The sequence below is a fragment of the Euprymna scolopes genome, chromosome 20, assembly GCF_053919585.1.
Source record: "Euprymna scolopes isolate OS-2025 chromosome 20, ASM5391958v1, whole genome shotgun sequence".
Taxonomy (NCBI): domain Eukaryota; kingdom Metazoa; phylum Mollusca; class Cephalopoda; order Sepiida; family Sepiolidae; genus Euprymna; species Euprymna scolopes.
The window spans coordinates 15,427,367-15,445,705 of NC_136501.1; the positions used below are offsets into that span (position 1 = coordinate 15,427,367).

An 18,339-nucleotide genomic window follows, 5' to 3' on the forward strand; every position below is an offset into this window, starting at 1 on the left:
TCGAACACATTAAGTTAGAGGATTTACCGAAAGCACTACATTTGCCCAGCATAGTGGTTATTTTATTGGTATTTAACAGTGTTGACTCAGGAGAGGTGTGGTTGGAGATTGCACACCTCCTGCCACAGAAATGTCACATGCAGGCACCCTTACAGAGGGTAGCCATAGTCTGTCAAGACTGAAGAAAGCTGCCATATATTATACACACACACACACACTGAATATATACTTTAAAAATATATATATTTTATAAATTCATAAATAAATAAACATATATATTAGTGTTGGGACGATTAAATCGAGAATATCGAAACTTTTGGGGATATCAGAATCAGAGAAATTTATGCCTATTTTCCGCTGCCAAAAACGATTTTGTTTCAAACAAAATCTTCCACTGATGGTAGGAATAATAAATATTTATTGATTGTAAACTACCAGTAAAGCTAAAATCTGTAGATCACTCGCCCTCCAGAAGTGTGTTTTTTTTGTTGTTTGAGAATACGTATACACATTTAATGTGTGCTTTTATGGAAATCGGGAAAAAAATAACTTCATACTTAAATATAAAGAAATTTATAAAGAATCTCTTTAATATATATCTATATAAATAAAAATGGAAATGTATGTTTGTTACTTACCTCTAATTTAAAAAACTACTGGGCCGATTGCTTCGACATTTTGATGTAGCATTTTCATTGTACTTATGCATGTTTTTAGGTGTGTCTTATTATACCGTTCTACTTAATTTTTATTGAATAAATTATGTGATTTTCTGTCTAACGAGGTTGCTATTTTATTATATGGGGAACTATCACCGTCGGTGATTCACCAGTCATGTGACATCGATTATACTTTCACAAATTTTTAGGGTGTAGGATGAATGTGTACAAACACATTTTCACAATAATAAATGACTTCAGAATATCAGTAAACCGTTTTTTATTATGTTTATTTACTTTATAAATCTATCGTATATAATTTATATCTGTTTAAATAAATATGATCATAAAAAAATATGTGAGTACTACGTATCTCAGCTTTGGCTGGAACATGACGTCAATGGCTGGATTTTGCTGAGCAACAACTTAGGTTTAGGTGCCGTTTGACGTAACATGCTGATCAGTCAATCACAACATGGCACATTTTGGATAAATATTAAAAGAGGAAAAAAAAAAAAATTAATTATTAGATACATATCTTGGACAGTACCAACATACTGAATCTTTAAAACCTTCTCTTTCAAAAAAGATTTGTTTTTTTTTTAAATTGGAAGAGAAGGTTTTAAAGATTCAGTATGTTGGTACTGTCCATGATATGTATCTAATAATTAATTTTTTTTTCCTCTTTCAATATTTATCCAAAATTCGCCGATAACAAAATAACAAAAAAAAAAACAAAAAAAAAAAACGATTTTGTTTCCAGTTTTCCTTGAAAAAATGGCAAAATATATTTATAAAAATTTTGTTTTATTTAATTTCCTTACAATTATTTGAACCCGCAAAAATTAATTTTTGCTTCTAACCTTTTCTTGACAGTTATAAAAAAAAAAAGAATAATAAAACACCAAATTACAATAGGTCGTTTTTTATTTCTACATTTATTCATTTTGTTATTTTTTATGTAGCATTATGATTTTATCGGTGATGCTTGGCAACATCCGACTGTTGATGTCATGTTCCGATCAGAGCTGAGCAAACGCTAAGATACGTCTTGTTCACTATATGTATCAGTACCAATATTTGACATAAAAATTGTTAAAAAGTTAATCGATAAAAAAATGGTTACCTGTACAATGCACACACCCGTTATATTTTTTTTTTTGTCTTTCAATCTTTTTTAATCTAATGAAAGAAAATGCAAAAAACATTTAATTACTTTTAGGGAGTACTCAGTTTCTAATAAAATCTTCTAGAACTACTTGATGGATACACAAAACCGATTTATTGAAGAGTCTGTTTAAGGACATATTTACTAATTGTGGTTAATTCCTATTTTAGTCATCTAAATTATTTAGTACCTTAATGTTATTTTTTTAAGTAAAAATACATTGTTTGGGTGTGAATTCCAAAACTCATTTAACTCTAAGTTATAACAAGTTTCATCATGAAACCATCACAAATTTCCACTTAGGTGCATATTAGAAACTGAGCATTTATTTTTATTTTTGCAGAATCTGGTTAATGAGTAATCAATAATAATCTACTGAAAATATTGAAAAAGGCAAAGAGAATCTCTCAACCATACAGGCAATAATTTGGTTTTGTGTTTCCATCGAGTGTTTCCAATAAGGGGGGTCGATGTTCTAGAACTTTTTATTACAAACTGAGCACCCCTAAAAATTTTTAAATATTGAATTTTTTGTATTTTGTTTTGGATTCTCTAGAAAATTAATTCCCAATCGCTAATAGCTCCAAAAATTGAAAAAAAGATGAAAATAAAATATATATATATATATATATGAGGGGTGTTTATTGTACAAGTCGGCCGATAGAAAAGAGTGCTTCTTCGTTTGTTGTAGTGAAACCCGACAACTGAAAAGTTGATTTTTTAATTAAAAAAAAAACAATGATAACTCTTTACATTTTTCGTCAATTTCAACAATAAGCAATGTTATCTACCTAATTGACATTTTGCATTTAAGTATATTTAAAATATTACATAAAACATTTACTTCCATGATTCAAAAAAAAAAAAAATGATTTCAGCCATGTTTGTTTTGTACATGATGTAATGTAAACACAAAAGAAATTTCTAATTTCTTTGAAAACCATTTTCTTTAATAATTCATTTTCTACCTTATCGTAATTTTTGGCTATGTTCATTACCGTGACATGACAATTCAGTAGAGACCATTGGTTTCACTTAAAAAATAAATCAATATTTCAATTTTCGAATTTCACTAAAATAATGAAGAAGCACCAAAAATGTTTACAGATTTTCTCATTTACATGTATTAAATTTGAAAGCAATATTTTTTCTCAAAAAAAAAAAAAAAAAAAATTATATATATATATATATATATATATATACACACATATATATATCCAAAAATAAACATTTATTTGAATAAAAAACACAAGTTTTCCAAACTACTTCCTTTTTTAAAAACTTATCCTACAACATTTTTTTTTACATAATTTTCTCCTTTCTTCTGAATTATCATCGGTTTCCCACTTTCTTGGTTATTTTTTTAAAAGTTTTCTTTTCATTTTTCCATTGATTTATAATCAATAATACTTTCATGCAAAAAAAAAGAAAAATCTGTTAACATTTAACATTTTCCAGTGCGTTCTCACATACATGTCTATAGATAAATTAAGCCCTCATATTTTTCTCTTTCTCATGCTCAGGAAGAATGGGAACCAGTGAACGTGCATAGAATGATTTCGATGGATATACCATTTTAATTTAACATATTGCACTTCACAATTCGCTTGGCATTTGCATTAACCATCAATAAGGCTCAGGGATAGTTTTTACATTTGTGTGACTTACATGTACACACTGATTGCTTCTCACATGAATGCGTGTTCTACAGTCGGCAAACAGAAATTCTTTATATCTGCACAAAAAATTGTGTAGCCACAAGTATTTAAAACAAACATAAGAATGCATTTGCTTTTTTGTTTCCTTTTAATTGTTGGTTGTTTTTGTTTTACGGCATATCAACCCTTTTTCCGTTATTTAATGCCGAATCCAGTGATTTTGAAGAAAAATGTTTTAATAGAATATATTTGTTTTTTTCAAGTCGGTTTCTATTTAACCCATAGTTGGGACACTAACAGGTACTACCACTCTGGGTCAGAGTGGACCTGGGAGCAATGGCAATTAAAGGGTGGCTCCACACTCCCCAAAGCCCGCAAGCTGGGGCCTCACCATCGGATATAGTTTGAGGTCATATCCAAGACCTGTTTCCTTTTAATCAATCTGAGCCACAGCAACACATAGCCGGGTACAGCTAGTATATATATATATATATATATATACACTTGTGCCCGATATTATTCATACCCCCCTTGAAAATTGAGTTTATTAGGTGTAACTTTTGTAAGAATTTATTGTTTACGTCCATATTGATACATATTCTTAATAAACCTCTTCTGATCATTTTCGTCATTTTAAAATCTCGGGATACTTGTAATAAAAGAAATATACAGCTATTTATAAAATCTGCAATGTTCAAAAATAATCATACCCCCTTATTTTTTCAGTATTAATCGAGTTTCTGACTGTTTGTTTTCTGTTTGATTCTTATTTTGAATGCTTTTATACAACCTTTGATTAATTTCATTTCGTTTTTTGCATTTTTCAGAAATTAAAATAATATCAACTGAAAACCAATAAAAGAATAAAAATTATTAGAATGGGGAAGAAAAAAGAGCTTAGTAATGATCTTAGGACTAAAATTGTGAATTCACATAAGGATGGTTTAGGTTACAAGTCAATTTCCAAGAAATTTGAGGTCCCTACAGCAACAGTACAGAGCATCATCAAAAAATTCCAGAGCCACCACACAACAAACAACTTGATTGGTAGAGGAAGGAAAAGGAAACTGTCTGCTAGAGCCACCAGGAATATTGTAAGAAGTGTTAATGCAAATCCAACCACCACTAATAAGGACATTTTAGAAAATCTGGAGTCTTCTGGCATAAAAATATCAAGGCAAACATTGCAAAGGACTCTGCATGAAAATGGTCTGAAAGGAAGAAGACCAAGAAGGACTCCATTGCACACCGGAAAACACCTTGCAGCACGTCTAAAGTTTGCTAGGACCCATGTGAATTCTCCAGAGTCCGTTTTCTCAAGTATTTTGTGGACTGACGAAACAAAAATTGAATTGTTTGGCCATATGGATGCTTCTTACGTTTGAAGGAAGAAAGGAGAAGCTTACAACCCAAAGAACACCATACCCACGGTGAAACATGGTGGTGGTAGCCTAATGTTTTGGGGCTCCTTTTCGGCTAGTGGTCCAGGTAGTTTGGTCAAGATAGATGGAACCATGAAGAAGGAGCAATATTTGGAGATACTCCAGAAAAACATTAGACAGGATGCGGAGAAGCTCCATTTAGGACCAAACTGGGTCCTTCAACAGGATAATGATCCAAAACATACTGCCAAAATAGTCAAGAAATGGTTTGAGGATAATCAAATTAATGTTTTGAAATGGCCTAGCCAGATTCCCGACCTGAACCCTATCGAAAACCTCTGGCACATATTGAAAACTGAGGTTAAAAAGCAGAAACCTAGAAATTTGAGGGATTTGGAGAACTACTGCATTGAAGAATGGTCAAAAATCAGTGTTGATGCTTGTAAAAACCTTGTTGATAAATATCCCAAACGGTTACAGGCAGTTATTAAGAATAAAGGGCATGCTATTGACTATTAGTAAGAGAGGTATGAATAATTTTGAACTAGTGCCATTATTGTTTTTCTTTGTATAATGTTTCAAACTTGCATAATTTATTTATTTGTTGAGTTTAAATTAAATGCTTATGCTTGATTTATTGTTTGAAATCCCTTTAATATTGTCTACCTTCTGGTTTGAGCAATATTCTTATAGAAATCTCAAAGATCCGAGGGGTATGAATAATATCGGGCACAAGTGTATATATATATTACCGTCATTGGATACTTTACCTTTCACCAGACTATCCATTCACGTGAAATCACCTTTTTCTTCACCATATTTCCTCTGCTTCACTTTTTGTTATCAAGTAAGATCTTTGACTTACTTGCAGTTTCATCAAATACTTTTGTATGCAAAATCCGATCCCACATTTTGCAAATTCCTACCCTCTGATGAGAAGGAAAGTATTTCTTCGTAACTCCGCGGATTAAGGACTATCCACTTATTAAGTGTTTCCTTTTCAGATTAAATATGTTTTTAACTCTTTTTCAAAGTGTTTTTTAACATGTTTTATTAACTGTTTGCTCATATATATATATATATATATATATATATATATATATATATATATATAATTTAAAGGAGATTAGAATAATAGTCTAAAGAGCTAAGTGTATTTTAATGTAATAGTGAAATTACTAGTTTAATTAAAATACAGGAAATGCTCGTTGTAATTTAGATATATAATAAGCTCGATAGTTAAATGTCCTAGAGCTAATTCAATATTAAGTAATGTGATTTATAATTTAAAAGTTTTAAAATTTTTTAAATTTAACAATCAAAATTTAATTAAATTAAAAATCAGTTTCATAAGAAGGAACAACAACAAAGTCAATTATCTGTACGATCGTTTCGGAAATCCGTGCTTTTTATTTGTGGTATACATGAAGTCACGTAGAATAATTATACATAGTTTTTTTGGTAAGCACGGTCTCCTCATCAGCAAATTTAGGAGGATTTCTATTGAATTGAAAAGACACCAAAAATAAACCTAGCATTAAAAGTAAGGCAGATGAATCTGAAAAATTGAAGTAAAAGGTTTGGATATAAAATTTATAAGAAAATTAATAAGAAAATTTGTATAGGTTAGAGATAGAAATGAGTAGAAAAAAAATATATATTTTTGAATTTACATAATAAATTTGATTTAAAAATATATAGATATATAATTACCTTTTGGTTTTTCTTTTTTTGAAATCAGGAACTGTATTTAAAGTAGTCATTTAGATGTTTGCTATAGCTTTTTATTTTATTGAATGATGAATTTTAAAAGGGTGACGCTCGTGCAGTAAATTGTTTCCGTTAGCGTATTTTGATTTAGAGACGCTACAGTTAATATCTATAGAGAGAGAGTTTTTTTTTTTTTTTTTTTTGCAAGTTTTTAAGGGGAGATAATTGTCATGGCTTTATTTATTATTTGATTTACGAGTCTAAGGGCGGTAATTGGTTTAACTTAGTTTATTAAAAAAAAAAAAAAAAAAAAAAAAAAATCTATTTTTACTAATGAGTAATTTTTAATAATTTAAGGTGGTTTATATTTATTAAATTTAAACCAACGTTTATGATTACACTATAGAAGCTCGTGTCTTGAATTTACTAGTTTGGTTGTGCTTTTTATATCTTCATATTTTAAAATTTTTAGGGTTTCTTTTGTACATAATGTACAAAATTTATCTCCTGGTTTATATGATTTGCAAGTCTCAATTATTTGCCATTTTAAGTTGAAAGAAATATTGCTATTTTTTAGTTGCCAAATATAGTTGGATAGAGTAGTTTGGTTTGATAGAGAGTTATTTTTAAAAGAATGTTTGTGCGTTGAAATTCTATGTTTTATTGGGCCAGATGTGGAACCAATATATATTACCTCTTGATTATTATGATTATTTTCCGTTAGGTCTATTGTTGGATTATAATGTGGTGGGTTGGTTAATAATTGATCGGTAGATTGATTTAAGTTGGTGTTATTATTTAATCTGGTAGTTGAGTTATGGCTGTTGATAGGTTCTTGTATATTTGGAGTTTTTGATACTGTGCAGCTATAGATAACATTTTTAATTTTACATGAGCCTTGTAGGGGACATTTATTTTTTCTTCTACAGTTACAGTCCGATGTATTTTGTATAGTTGCATTTTGTAGTTTATTAATTTTATTATTATTAGAGCTAATTATTTTCTGATGAAGGTTAGGCATAGTAGAGTAAGAGACTTTAATTGTGTTCTTATTGAAAATCTTATTATATCTATGGGGGGCTTTAAAGTTCTTATCTAATATTTTAAAAAATTCTCTAGCTATGTTTGTTTCTAGGTTTTTGGAATACGGGGGGTTGAACCATAGGATCTCCTTGTGTCTATTCTTACGTTTGCGGGTTTTAGTTTGTTGTTTATTTATATTATTATCTAATATTTGTAGTTTGGTTTTATCTTTTTTTGTCTCCTGGTTATTTTTCTTAACTCGTATACGGGAAGACATTGCCATATTATATGTTATTACGCTCTTAATAGGTTTATTTTTAATGCAGTTTATGTTTCTATCATTTTCATTTATGAATTTAATTTGTGAATTATATCCAGAGTTTTTAAGGGCTTCATTATAGTATTTTTCATTTTTGGTAAATATTGATTTAGTAGAAGACAGTCTAGAAATTCTTAGAGCGATATTGGGAACTATTGATTTTAATATTGATTTAGGGTGGTTTGATTGATTGTGGACATATAGAAGTGATTGGTTAGGTTTATGGTATGGTTCAAAGGTAGAATTTTCAAGATTTAAGGTTATGTCTAAGAAGTTAACAATTTTTTTATTAGGGTCGATTTTTATACTAAGTCCATAATTTTTAAATAATTTATGTAGAGCTTTAATTGCATTTTCATAATTTTTATTAGTAGAATTCGTTATGAAAAGTGCATCATCTCTATATAGCCCTCCTTCAAGTTTGAATTGTTTATGGAGTATACAATGTATTTCATTTAAAAGGAAAAGGCCAACTAGATCAGTGACCTGAGTCGAGTCCGTCGATCCCATTAAAATGTTGAAGTGGTTAGGGGTATTTTTCCTGGTCCAATATTTATTATCAAATGTTATTAAAGACTGTCTAGCTATAAGTATTAGTTTAGTTTCGTCTTGAGTTATATTAGTTAATTTTCGTGCCATTAATAGAGATTTATTAAGTAGGATAGGTGATATAGATTGGTAATATGATTCAATGTCAAAAGAAAGAAATTTAATATTATTTTTATTTTGAATATTAGAAAACCAGTCGATTACTTGGTTTGAAGATTGCCATAGTGGGTATTTTATTATGGATTTAATTTTGGGGATAATTCTATCTAATATGTTTTTACTAACCAGTCCTATATCTGATTTCGAGGGGCAAATGAGTCTAATAGTAGGGTTGATATTGAAGCTGTGTTTGTGGTCTTTTAAAGTAAATCTCGGGGTACCTGGTACCGTTATTTCTGTGTATTTATCTATTTTAAGTTTAGTTAAAATGTTTTTTGCATCATTATTTATTTTATTTAGTGCTGATTTATTAGTAGTTTTATAATTTTTATTAAGTTCTTTATATATTAGATTTTTATATTGTATATAGTTCCTGATTTCAAAAAAAGAAAAACCAAAAGGTAATTATATATCTATATATTTTTAAATCAAATTTATTATGTAAATTCAAAAATATATATATTTTTTCTACTCATTTCTATCTCTAACTTATACAAATTTTCTTATTAATTTTCTTATAAATTTTATATCCAAACCTTTTACTTCAATTTTTCAGATTCATCTGCCTTACTTTTAATGCTAGGTTTATTTTTGGTGTCTTTTCAATTCAATAGAAATCCTCCTAAATTTGCTGATGAGGAGACCGTGCTTACCAAAAAAACTATGTATAATTATTCTACGTGACTTCATGTATACCACAAATAAAAAGCACGGATTTCCGAAACGATCGTACAGATAATTGACTTTGTTGTTGTTCCTTCTTATGAAACTGATTTTTAATTTAATTAAATTTTGATTGTTAAATTTAAAAAATTTTAAAACTTTTAAATTATAAATCACATTACTTAATATATATATATATATATATATATATAATACACACACACACACTCATTCACATACATACATACATACATACATACATACATACAGATACTTACTTATTCTCTTCTTCCAAATCTTTTATCATAGCTTCAAGTTCAGACCGTTGTTCAGCATCGACCGCCATCATAATTTGCATAGGGCTCTTCAACTGGAAACAAAGTTATTCTTATTAATGCAGTTTTCAAAACATTTAAAAGAAAAAAGAACGTCTGATAAATTTTCAATTTTACAACTCTGATATATTGAACTAAAAAAACAAAAACAAACAATAAGTGAAAATAAATATTAAATTAGAAAAGACAAAAATGAATTTACTTTACAACTTTAATATATTGAACAAAAAAATGAAACGAATATTAAATTAGAAACAAAAAAAACTTTGATGCTGAACATAAAATTGACCCAAACTTGTCAAACAAATGATGTTTTGCTGTGAATGGGTAAATAATTAAAAAAAAAAAATTTTGTTTTTTTAAATTTAAAAATTTTCTTCTTTTTGAAAGTTTTCATAAATTGAGTTATCATTTTCACAAAACTTTTGTTGATTTTTTAAAATGAATGTAATGGACAAACTTTGAATTCTTATGAGAACAGTTTCTGGCAAGTATTTGTTTACATGAGTTTTGAAGACAACCATGTTGCAGTATGCAGGGAAACAGGCGATAACATTCTCAAATAAATTTGAAATTTTTATCCAGGCAGATTTACTTTTATCAAATCAAAAACAATTATCGCAACTAAATAAACATTTAAAAAAAAATGTTAATCATAAACACAAAATAGTGCATATTGTGAACCAGATTCTCGTAAATGTCTGATAGGGCCGATCCAGAAACTTACACAAACTGCTGAAATATGCTGAGCAGTTTCAAGTTGATCAGCCAATCAGAATGTGACAACAAACACGATTAGCCAATCAAAAGCCAAGCAGATGGCTTTTGATAAATTGGAAGAAAAGGGAAAAAAACTTTTAGTTATTAATTTTAAAGCAATGAGCAGCACACAGCAATTTATGTAACTATGCTGGGCAAGTTAATAGTTAGTTCAGATGACAGAGTAAGTTATAGAGTACTGTCAACAGAACAAAATGATAGTACCTGGAATGAGGTGCAGGACATGGCCAAAAAAAAAAAGAAAATCTGGAGAGAATGTGAATTGGAAACATACCGTTAACAATTGGAGGAACTAACTCAAACTTTACCACCCCATCCAAAATTTAGTTTTTAATTACACGAGAAAAAAAATGTTTCTACTTATTAAAAAAAAAAATAAAACAATACTTATTCATAAAATTCATAGTAGATTGTTATATTTTTCTTTTAGTGATTTTCCATTTTTTTTTTTAATTGTAATTTGTATCCAATGAATGTTATTTTCTATTTCCTAGCATTTTTAAGATTTGCTCATCGATGCTCGGCATATTCTAGCAGTTTACATCAGGTGCTGGGAAAACAGAGCAGACATTTAAAGAAATCGGATTTATAATATGCACTAGTACAAAAGACAAAAAACAAAAAAACAAAAAAAACAAAAATCTATTAAATGTATAAAAGACACAAGTTTTCAATATACTTACCACATTTGAAGATGTATCTCCATTTAGACTTTGACAGTATTGTGCTATCAAATGATGTTCGTCTTCGCTATAAAAACACGAAAAGAAAGTCTTCATTATTCACATATTTGAGTAATGCATATCAAAACAGCTTTTTTTAATTTTTATTTATTTTTTTAAATATTTTTTCAGATCATTGCAGAACATGCAAGCAAAACTGGTTATTTACTTGTGTGGCATATGCATTTGCTAAAATTACCAAACATTTTCTATTGATGTTCTTTCTGTAGCATTCATTTTATATTTGAACTGAAAAAATAAATAAATAAAAAAGAACACCTGAAAGATATTTCAAACTGAGTTATCATTCGTTTCAAATTTTTTTTAACATCAAACACACTCTACCAGCAACCCAGGTTTATATAATTCAGATATGAATTCATTAAAGATATAAATGGGTTAAAAAAGGGGAGATAATTACGTACATGGATACTTAAATTTCACTAAAGTTTAATAAAGATTTTTCTATTTTTTTTAAACAGAAAAATGTTATATGAATATAATTTAGATATTTAAAGCACAGATTTATATAATATATAAATTCGCTCTCCCCTCCCTTCCCTCGAAATAATGTTCATCGATCATATACAATGTTTAGACGCTCCATAACTTAAAAAAAAAAAAAGAAAATGCTGTAAATTTCTATAATAATTACCAAACAATCTAATTATTAATGTCAGGGATGTGGGTTCCATGATAGAAGTGTTGATTGAATTTGAATAAAAACAATATTTATAAGACGTTTGAAAGCCAAATCACAATGTAATATTACAAAAATAAACAAATATTTATTTGTTTGAAATTTATAATTTAAATATATTTCAGAGTTTTTTTGTTTTTTTTACACAGTGATCACCACTTATCAAGGCCCGGAAGCCACTCAGGGATAAGGGTTATTGCAAATACATTACGTTAGTGTGGAGATTCGATGAAGTGTTTACTTAAGGGGGCGGTTCATTAGGAATTTGTTAACATTGGACTTGAAGACATCCACGTTGTAGTCAGGTGGGAAGCAGGCAGACGGAACAGAGTTCCACAGGTGTGCAGTTCTAAGAAAGAAGCTTTGTTCATGGAATTCGCGTTTTGATTTAGGCACAGATATATTTTGCACAGATAAATTTTTCACAGTAGCTTCAGCTAGACAGGTGTTTTTCGTGAAAGATTGGCGAGGGGGGGACCAGAGATTGGAGTTCAGACGAGCACCTGCCATGGAAATAACGATAAATGTAAAGTTAAACTCCTTCCTCAGAATTTTGTACATTTTCTTCTTAGCGAATGCATTATTCTGGCATTTTAAAATACCACTGCTGAGGGACAACACGCAGACCTTTACTAACTGATTTTTTTTTTCTCCAACTTACCATGGCAAGAAGGAAAAAAATTTTTTTTTAAAATGTACAAAATTCTGAGGAAGGATTTTGACTCCAAAATATATAAATTATAAATTTCAAACAAATAAAATATTTGTTTATTTTCATAATATTGTGTTGTGATTTGGCTTTCAAATGTATGTTATTTGTATTTTATTTTAATCTAATTATTAGTAGAGTGACAAATGATGTTTTGAGGTGAGTCCATATGTGATTTTATCACTTTCATTTTTTTTTTTCAACATCATACAGTTTACCAGTAACCCATCCTTGCTTTGATGGGGAAAAAGGCCCAAACTTAAAAGCTGCATATTATATGACTAAATAATTTTTTACTCCGTGATATTTTTTGTGATTTGCGTATTGAATATTTAAAGAGAACAGAAATGAATAAATATGAACAAAAACAAAAAAAAAAAACAATGGCTGGATAAATGTCTCGTCTCAGACAAAAATGTTTTAAACAATAATTGCCATAAATAATTATTATTAATCTTGTAAATAATTAATTAGTATTATTAAGAAAGAAAATTTTCTGCTTGTAATGATTGGGGATGTTTTAAACCAACGCATTTCAGGTGAAAACATTACATACTTAGTTGTCATGTCGAAATTAGTAATAAATTCAAAAAATTGTGAAAAATGATCCAGTAGAAGATGCGCTAGATGTATTTTCAACAAAATATTTATCCACAGTTACGGTCTGTTTAAAAATGGTAGACCTTTAATTAAAATCAGTTTTGTTATATTAATCACACAATGCTTTCACATTGAAAAAGACAATAAAACTTGATAATTCGATAAATTCTATATTTACTTGTAATTATTTTTCTACTGGATCATTTTTTTCTAACTTTTGGAATCTATTTTATACTAATTTTGACATGATTTGTAAGTAATAATGTTTTCACCTGAATTCAATCGTACATAGTTAAAATTCTACACAGCCTTCACTTACTATAAACTAAACTATTTACGAGTGACATTATAAATATTTTGGATCTATTCTTTGTTTTATAAAAAGTGGCACCACTCAGAAGGCACTTTTCTCCTCCATCTCCCTTACAATAAAAGTGAGAGGAACGATCATCAATGATTTGTCATAAAAGGTACTAAAAGCCACCTGATAAGAACAAATCGGTTTCACGCTCAGAGAAAAGTACTTTCACTCCTCATCGTGGTGTGTTGTCCGCACAAAAGTCTCAGACGTTCGTGCGATTCATACTTAAGAAATGATCCTTAAAAGTATGATTTGTGGAATTATACTTTTTCGTTTGATGTTCTACTTTACGCAGTCTTACACTATCTCTCAGCTTGCCTCATTTGCATAATGATTAACGAAATTTCATTCAAATTAATTGTCAACATAAAATATACTTTTTATTTTCATAACTTTTAATTGTTACTACAAATTATTATTGTTTTACCTAATCATTTTATATTTTTATTATCGTTAATATATTAAAAAGACAACTTAATTCCTCTATCGGCATTTGTAAACCGGTAGTCGATTCAAGGGAGGTAATTGTTTGAAATAATAATTTAAGGGAGGTAATTTCCACTAAATTATGGATAATTATCTTTATTCTTCTAAGTTGCAAATATTTTTTATTTTATTTTTTAATATTTGTGTGAGTTTCGTTTCACATATAAATTTAACACAAAAATAAACACAATGAACAGCTTTGTGTCTACTTTTTATTAAAAAAATAGTAGGAAGACCTGATGTTGTCCCGGATTGAATGAGGACCACTATTATATACTTTTCCCTTTTGTTCATAACACCATTTTTACTTTGTTCGTTTTTATTGACCCCCCTCCTCCCCCGCATCTACTCCCGTTTCACCTAAAATATTTGGAAGAAACTGAAATGCTGGAAAATTCTAAATCAATGTCTTTACACATTTAGTTTGAATTTCATTAAAATAGGATGTATGTATTTGAAGTTTAAGCGGATCCTATGGGTCATTTAAAGGTGGGTGGGGTGCATAAATATTCAATACATAGACTTGGGACCACTTCCATTGTCTTCTCCAGGAAATTTTATATTTATGATTTAGATTTCATAAAAATAGGATATATTTGAAGATTTAAGGCCCTGATATTCTCATAGTTTCCTTATGTGTACACTTAGAGATTCGGGGACACTTCTGCTGTCTTCCCCATTAAATTTTTGCATAAGAATACATTTTTAAATTTAATGTAGATTCTATAACCTTTTATTCTGTAAGAAACACACAGATTGAGTTATATATATATATATTAGTGATGGAACGATTCCAATATTTTTCCTGATGTCGATATAATTACCGATTCCGTGCTAAATTACAGATTCCGATTCTTTAATATTTAACTATAAGATTTATTTCCTCCGATTTTCGTAAAAAAAAACACGTTAAATATGCAGATATTTTCCTAAACGTCAAAATACACTTGTGGAGGATGATCTATCGATTTTAGCTTTACTGGTATTTTAAAATCAATAAATATTTATTATTTTATCATTTATTACCAGCAATGGAAGATTTTGCTTTAAACAAAATCAAATAAAAAAAGACAATTAAAAGAATCGTTTTGGCATCGGAAAATAGGCAATTCCCCCAAGTCTTCCGATTCTGATTCATCGTCCCAACACTAATATATATATAATCATTAGTAAAACCAGAAGATGTATTTAATTCATACTTATAATATTTTATTAATATAATAATATATTATATATATATATTTATTAAATGATGTCTAATACTTATTGTTAAAATTTCACAAAAATCAGTTATCTGAATTTTCAGCTGTGTATTAAAATTTATTATAATTGGTTAATTAGTTTAGGAGTGAATCCTGTACATACAATACCTAATTTCATATGAATAAAGGCTATATAAAAAAGTTTAAAATTAAATTTTTTATATGTATTTGTTAATTGGAATTCAGTATTGAGATGAGTATTATTTATTTCGGACTATTATCCTCATCTTTATTAGTTGTTGCTTCACAACGTTTCGACCAACGGCCTTCGTCAGGTGGTAACCGCGACGGGATAGGAACTCTGAATCTCCTAACTGCATTCTCAGTAATTACTGCCATTCATAGTTGTTGTCGTCTCACCACGTTTCTAGGCAAGTAAGCCTCTGGCCGGCTTCGGGTAGGATTGAAACCACTATCTTCAGACATTCCCAAAACATTAATTCCTTCACCCTAAACTAAGCAGTTTTCTACAAGGAGGGGTCGGTCGGTTTTTTGAGTCACTATTTTTGCAAGTCATTGTATCGGTTGGATTGACTTTACTTAATTTCCACGTTTCAAACTTCCGGTTGGACTGTGGAGACATCAGCAAAGACGTCACTTTTTTTTTTTTTTTTTTTTCATCTTCGCATAATAGGTTCAAGCCTGTCTGCCTACTACCACTTTTTTTTTTCTCTCTCCACCCAAACTGCCTACTGTTGTTTCGCACCCCCCCTTGCTAGTCTAATATATAAAAGGCAAAATGAGTGTGTGTGTGTGTGTGTGTGTTTGTTTTACAAAAACTTTTCACAGAGGCAACAGATCCTGACGAAATCAGTATGTTTTAAAGCACCGTCTGTCGGATGACAAATATCAAAAAATTGGCCCAAAACATTAATTCCTTCACCCTAAACGGAAAGATTCTGAGGCCATTCTCGTTTTGCTTGTCTTTTGGAGCAGATCATTGAGGCGGGTGGACAACATATTTGCCAAAATCCCTTTCTCTTTTACCCCCCTCCCTTTATTCGTTTGCCGATTGCGCCTACTTTGTCGAAACAAGTTCTGTGACATAAAATCCTACGTCTTGGCAAGTTCCATTTTTTTCATATTTCTGCATATTACCTGGTTTTGAAATATGTTTGCATATTTTTGTGTATTACTTGTAAGCGTAAATAAATCCCGGTATATTTTTATAAGTACTTTTTTTTATGTATTTTTTGTTTTGTTTTTGGCATGAAAGAGATGTAGTTTGCTTGAAGCATTGCTGGTAAACAAGTATGTGGGCGTTTATGAAGGATGATAGCAATGCAGAAAAATTGGAATGGTGAAAGAAAAAGGGGATTAGAAAGTTGATCAAGGGTTTACTTTTGGCAACCCTTATTTTATCCTTTAGTCCTCACATTCCAGGAGAGATGTTTCTGACAAAGAGGGAAGAATTGCTGTCTTCGGAGTCAGAATCTATTTCATCTAACACTTCAACCAGTTTTTAACCTTGAAGTACTATTTTTTTTTTTTTTTAGCTCCTGACATCAAATAGCTTCATGCCTTGTTTATTTCCATTAAAATAAAAAAAATAAAAAATTAGCAGAAGCAGAGATTCAGAACATCCTTTTGGCATGTGGTTTGCGATCCTGCCTTCAGAAGGACAGCTGTCTTAAATATTTAATCCATTTCGTGGCACCATCTTTGCGCTATTTTCAGAAGGGAACGTCCACTCCTGAAATTACCAAAAATGTTACACCATCTCGGATATTTTTCATTAATAATTTAGCAACAAGTTTCACATTTACTGATTTTGTATACGAAAGATATGAAAAAAAAAAAAAAAAAAAAAAAAAAAAATCTGAGATTCATAATTCAAAATATTGTCTTTGTTTTTGTTCATAACTTTTTTCACCATTTCGTTTTTTTCTGCATTGATATCAGCCTTCATAAATATCTACAAATTCAGGTATATTTTTACAAGAACGTCTTTTTTTGTTTTCTTTGTTCAATGCAAAGATTAATAATATTTTATACAATCAAGGAGTAAATCTTTCTGAAGTTAAAATGACAGTTAGTAAGAGTTTTTAGTAGAAAGAATATTAACACAGTAATTAGTTGTTTTTTTTTTATAGAAAATTAAAAGAAAAAAAATGTTATCAAAATTTGTAAATATCAAAAATGTTAATTCCAAAGTGCAAAAAAATCATAAAATGAAAAATAGAAAAAACAAAAAGTTTATGATCATTTTTGATGAGATTTAGTAATTAAAAATTAGAAAAATAATTGATTAAACTCAGTAGGATTCAAAACGATTCCAGTTAAAAGATTGGATGAAGAATTAGGATCAACTACTTTATTATATATCAACCCAGTTGATATTTGCTCACGAATAAATTAGGTGCCAAGGTTCAATCCAAAGACAAAAAAAAAAAAAAAAAAAAAGAAAAGAAAAAAAGAAGAATGATATTTAATATCTATAGAGCATTATAGAATGAAGGATCAAGAGCATGTGGAGTACCTATTTACTATGCCTCCCCACGGGGCAGAGTTAGACACCAGGGTCGTTTTTTAACGTGGAGAAAAGGTACAAAAATAAAAATTGTCTCAGTCGTGAAGGATTTCTCCTCCACCGAAAGAGAACAAGAAATGGAAGTGCAGCATCTGAAGAACAGATACTACACTTTGATCTTGACCAAAAGGCCAAGAACTTTCTACAGAAAGAGTGGTTAGTAAAAAGGGACCCTTCAGGTCGCCCTTGACTACTTTATTTTTTAATTTATAATATAAAAAATTATATTATTGACATTTCTAACAATGGATGACATTTTTAAATATTTCTCCTCGATTTCGAAATTTACTATCAAGACTAATTTTTACAAAAAAGAAATTTACGGAACAATCAAATATGTTTCTTTTGATAAAGTTATTCTTGGAACTAGATGTTATTTTAGATTAAAACGAGCAACAGTTTAGACAAAATGGAATTGAATAAATAATAAATAATAATTAAAAAAAACTATGAAAGCATTTTTGGGGGAACTATCAGAGAAAATATTTAATAAAATTTGATCTTTATATTAACTAAGCCGGTGGATCAATAATCTATTTATATTGTTCTGTTTGTTGATTTTTT

The 18,339-nt window shown here is 29.3% G+C and overlaps 1 protein-coding gene, 1 non-coding gene and 1 pseudogene across 8 annotated transcripts in view; all 3 read right to left on the reverse strand.

The window, feature by feature from the left end:
- LOC145241334 (dystrophin-like) overlaps nucleotides 1-18,339 on the reverse strand; it is a 1,936,823-nt gene that overhangs the window by 16,175 nt on the left and 1,902,309 nt on the right. For all 7 annotated transcript variants that reach the window (XM_080104172.1, XM_080104173.1, XM_080104174.1 and 4 more), the window contains 2 exons: nucleotides 11,089-11,155; nucleotides 9,569-9,660 (listed from right to left, as the gene is read on the reverse strand). In XM_080104172.1, the coding sequence (XP_079960298.1) occupies nucleotides 9,569-9,660; nucleotides 11,089-11,155 (159 nt within the window). The remainder of the gene's footprint in view (nucleotides 1-9,568; nucleotides 9,661-11,088; nucleotides 11,156-18,339) is intronic.
- On the reverse strand, nucleotides 13,526-13,752 carry LOC145241879 (small nucleolar RNA U3). The gene has a single exon (XR_013862609.1). It is a non-coding gene; the product is annotated as a small nucleolar RNA U3 (small nucleolar RNA).
- On the reverse strand, nucleotides 17,686-17,918 carry LOC145241837 (U2 spliceosomal RNA; annotated as a pseudogene).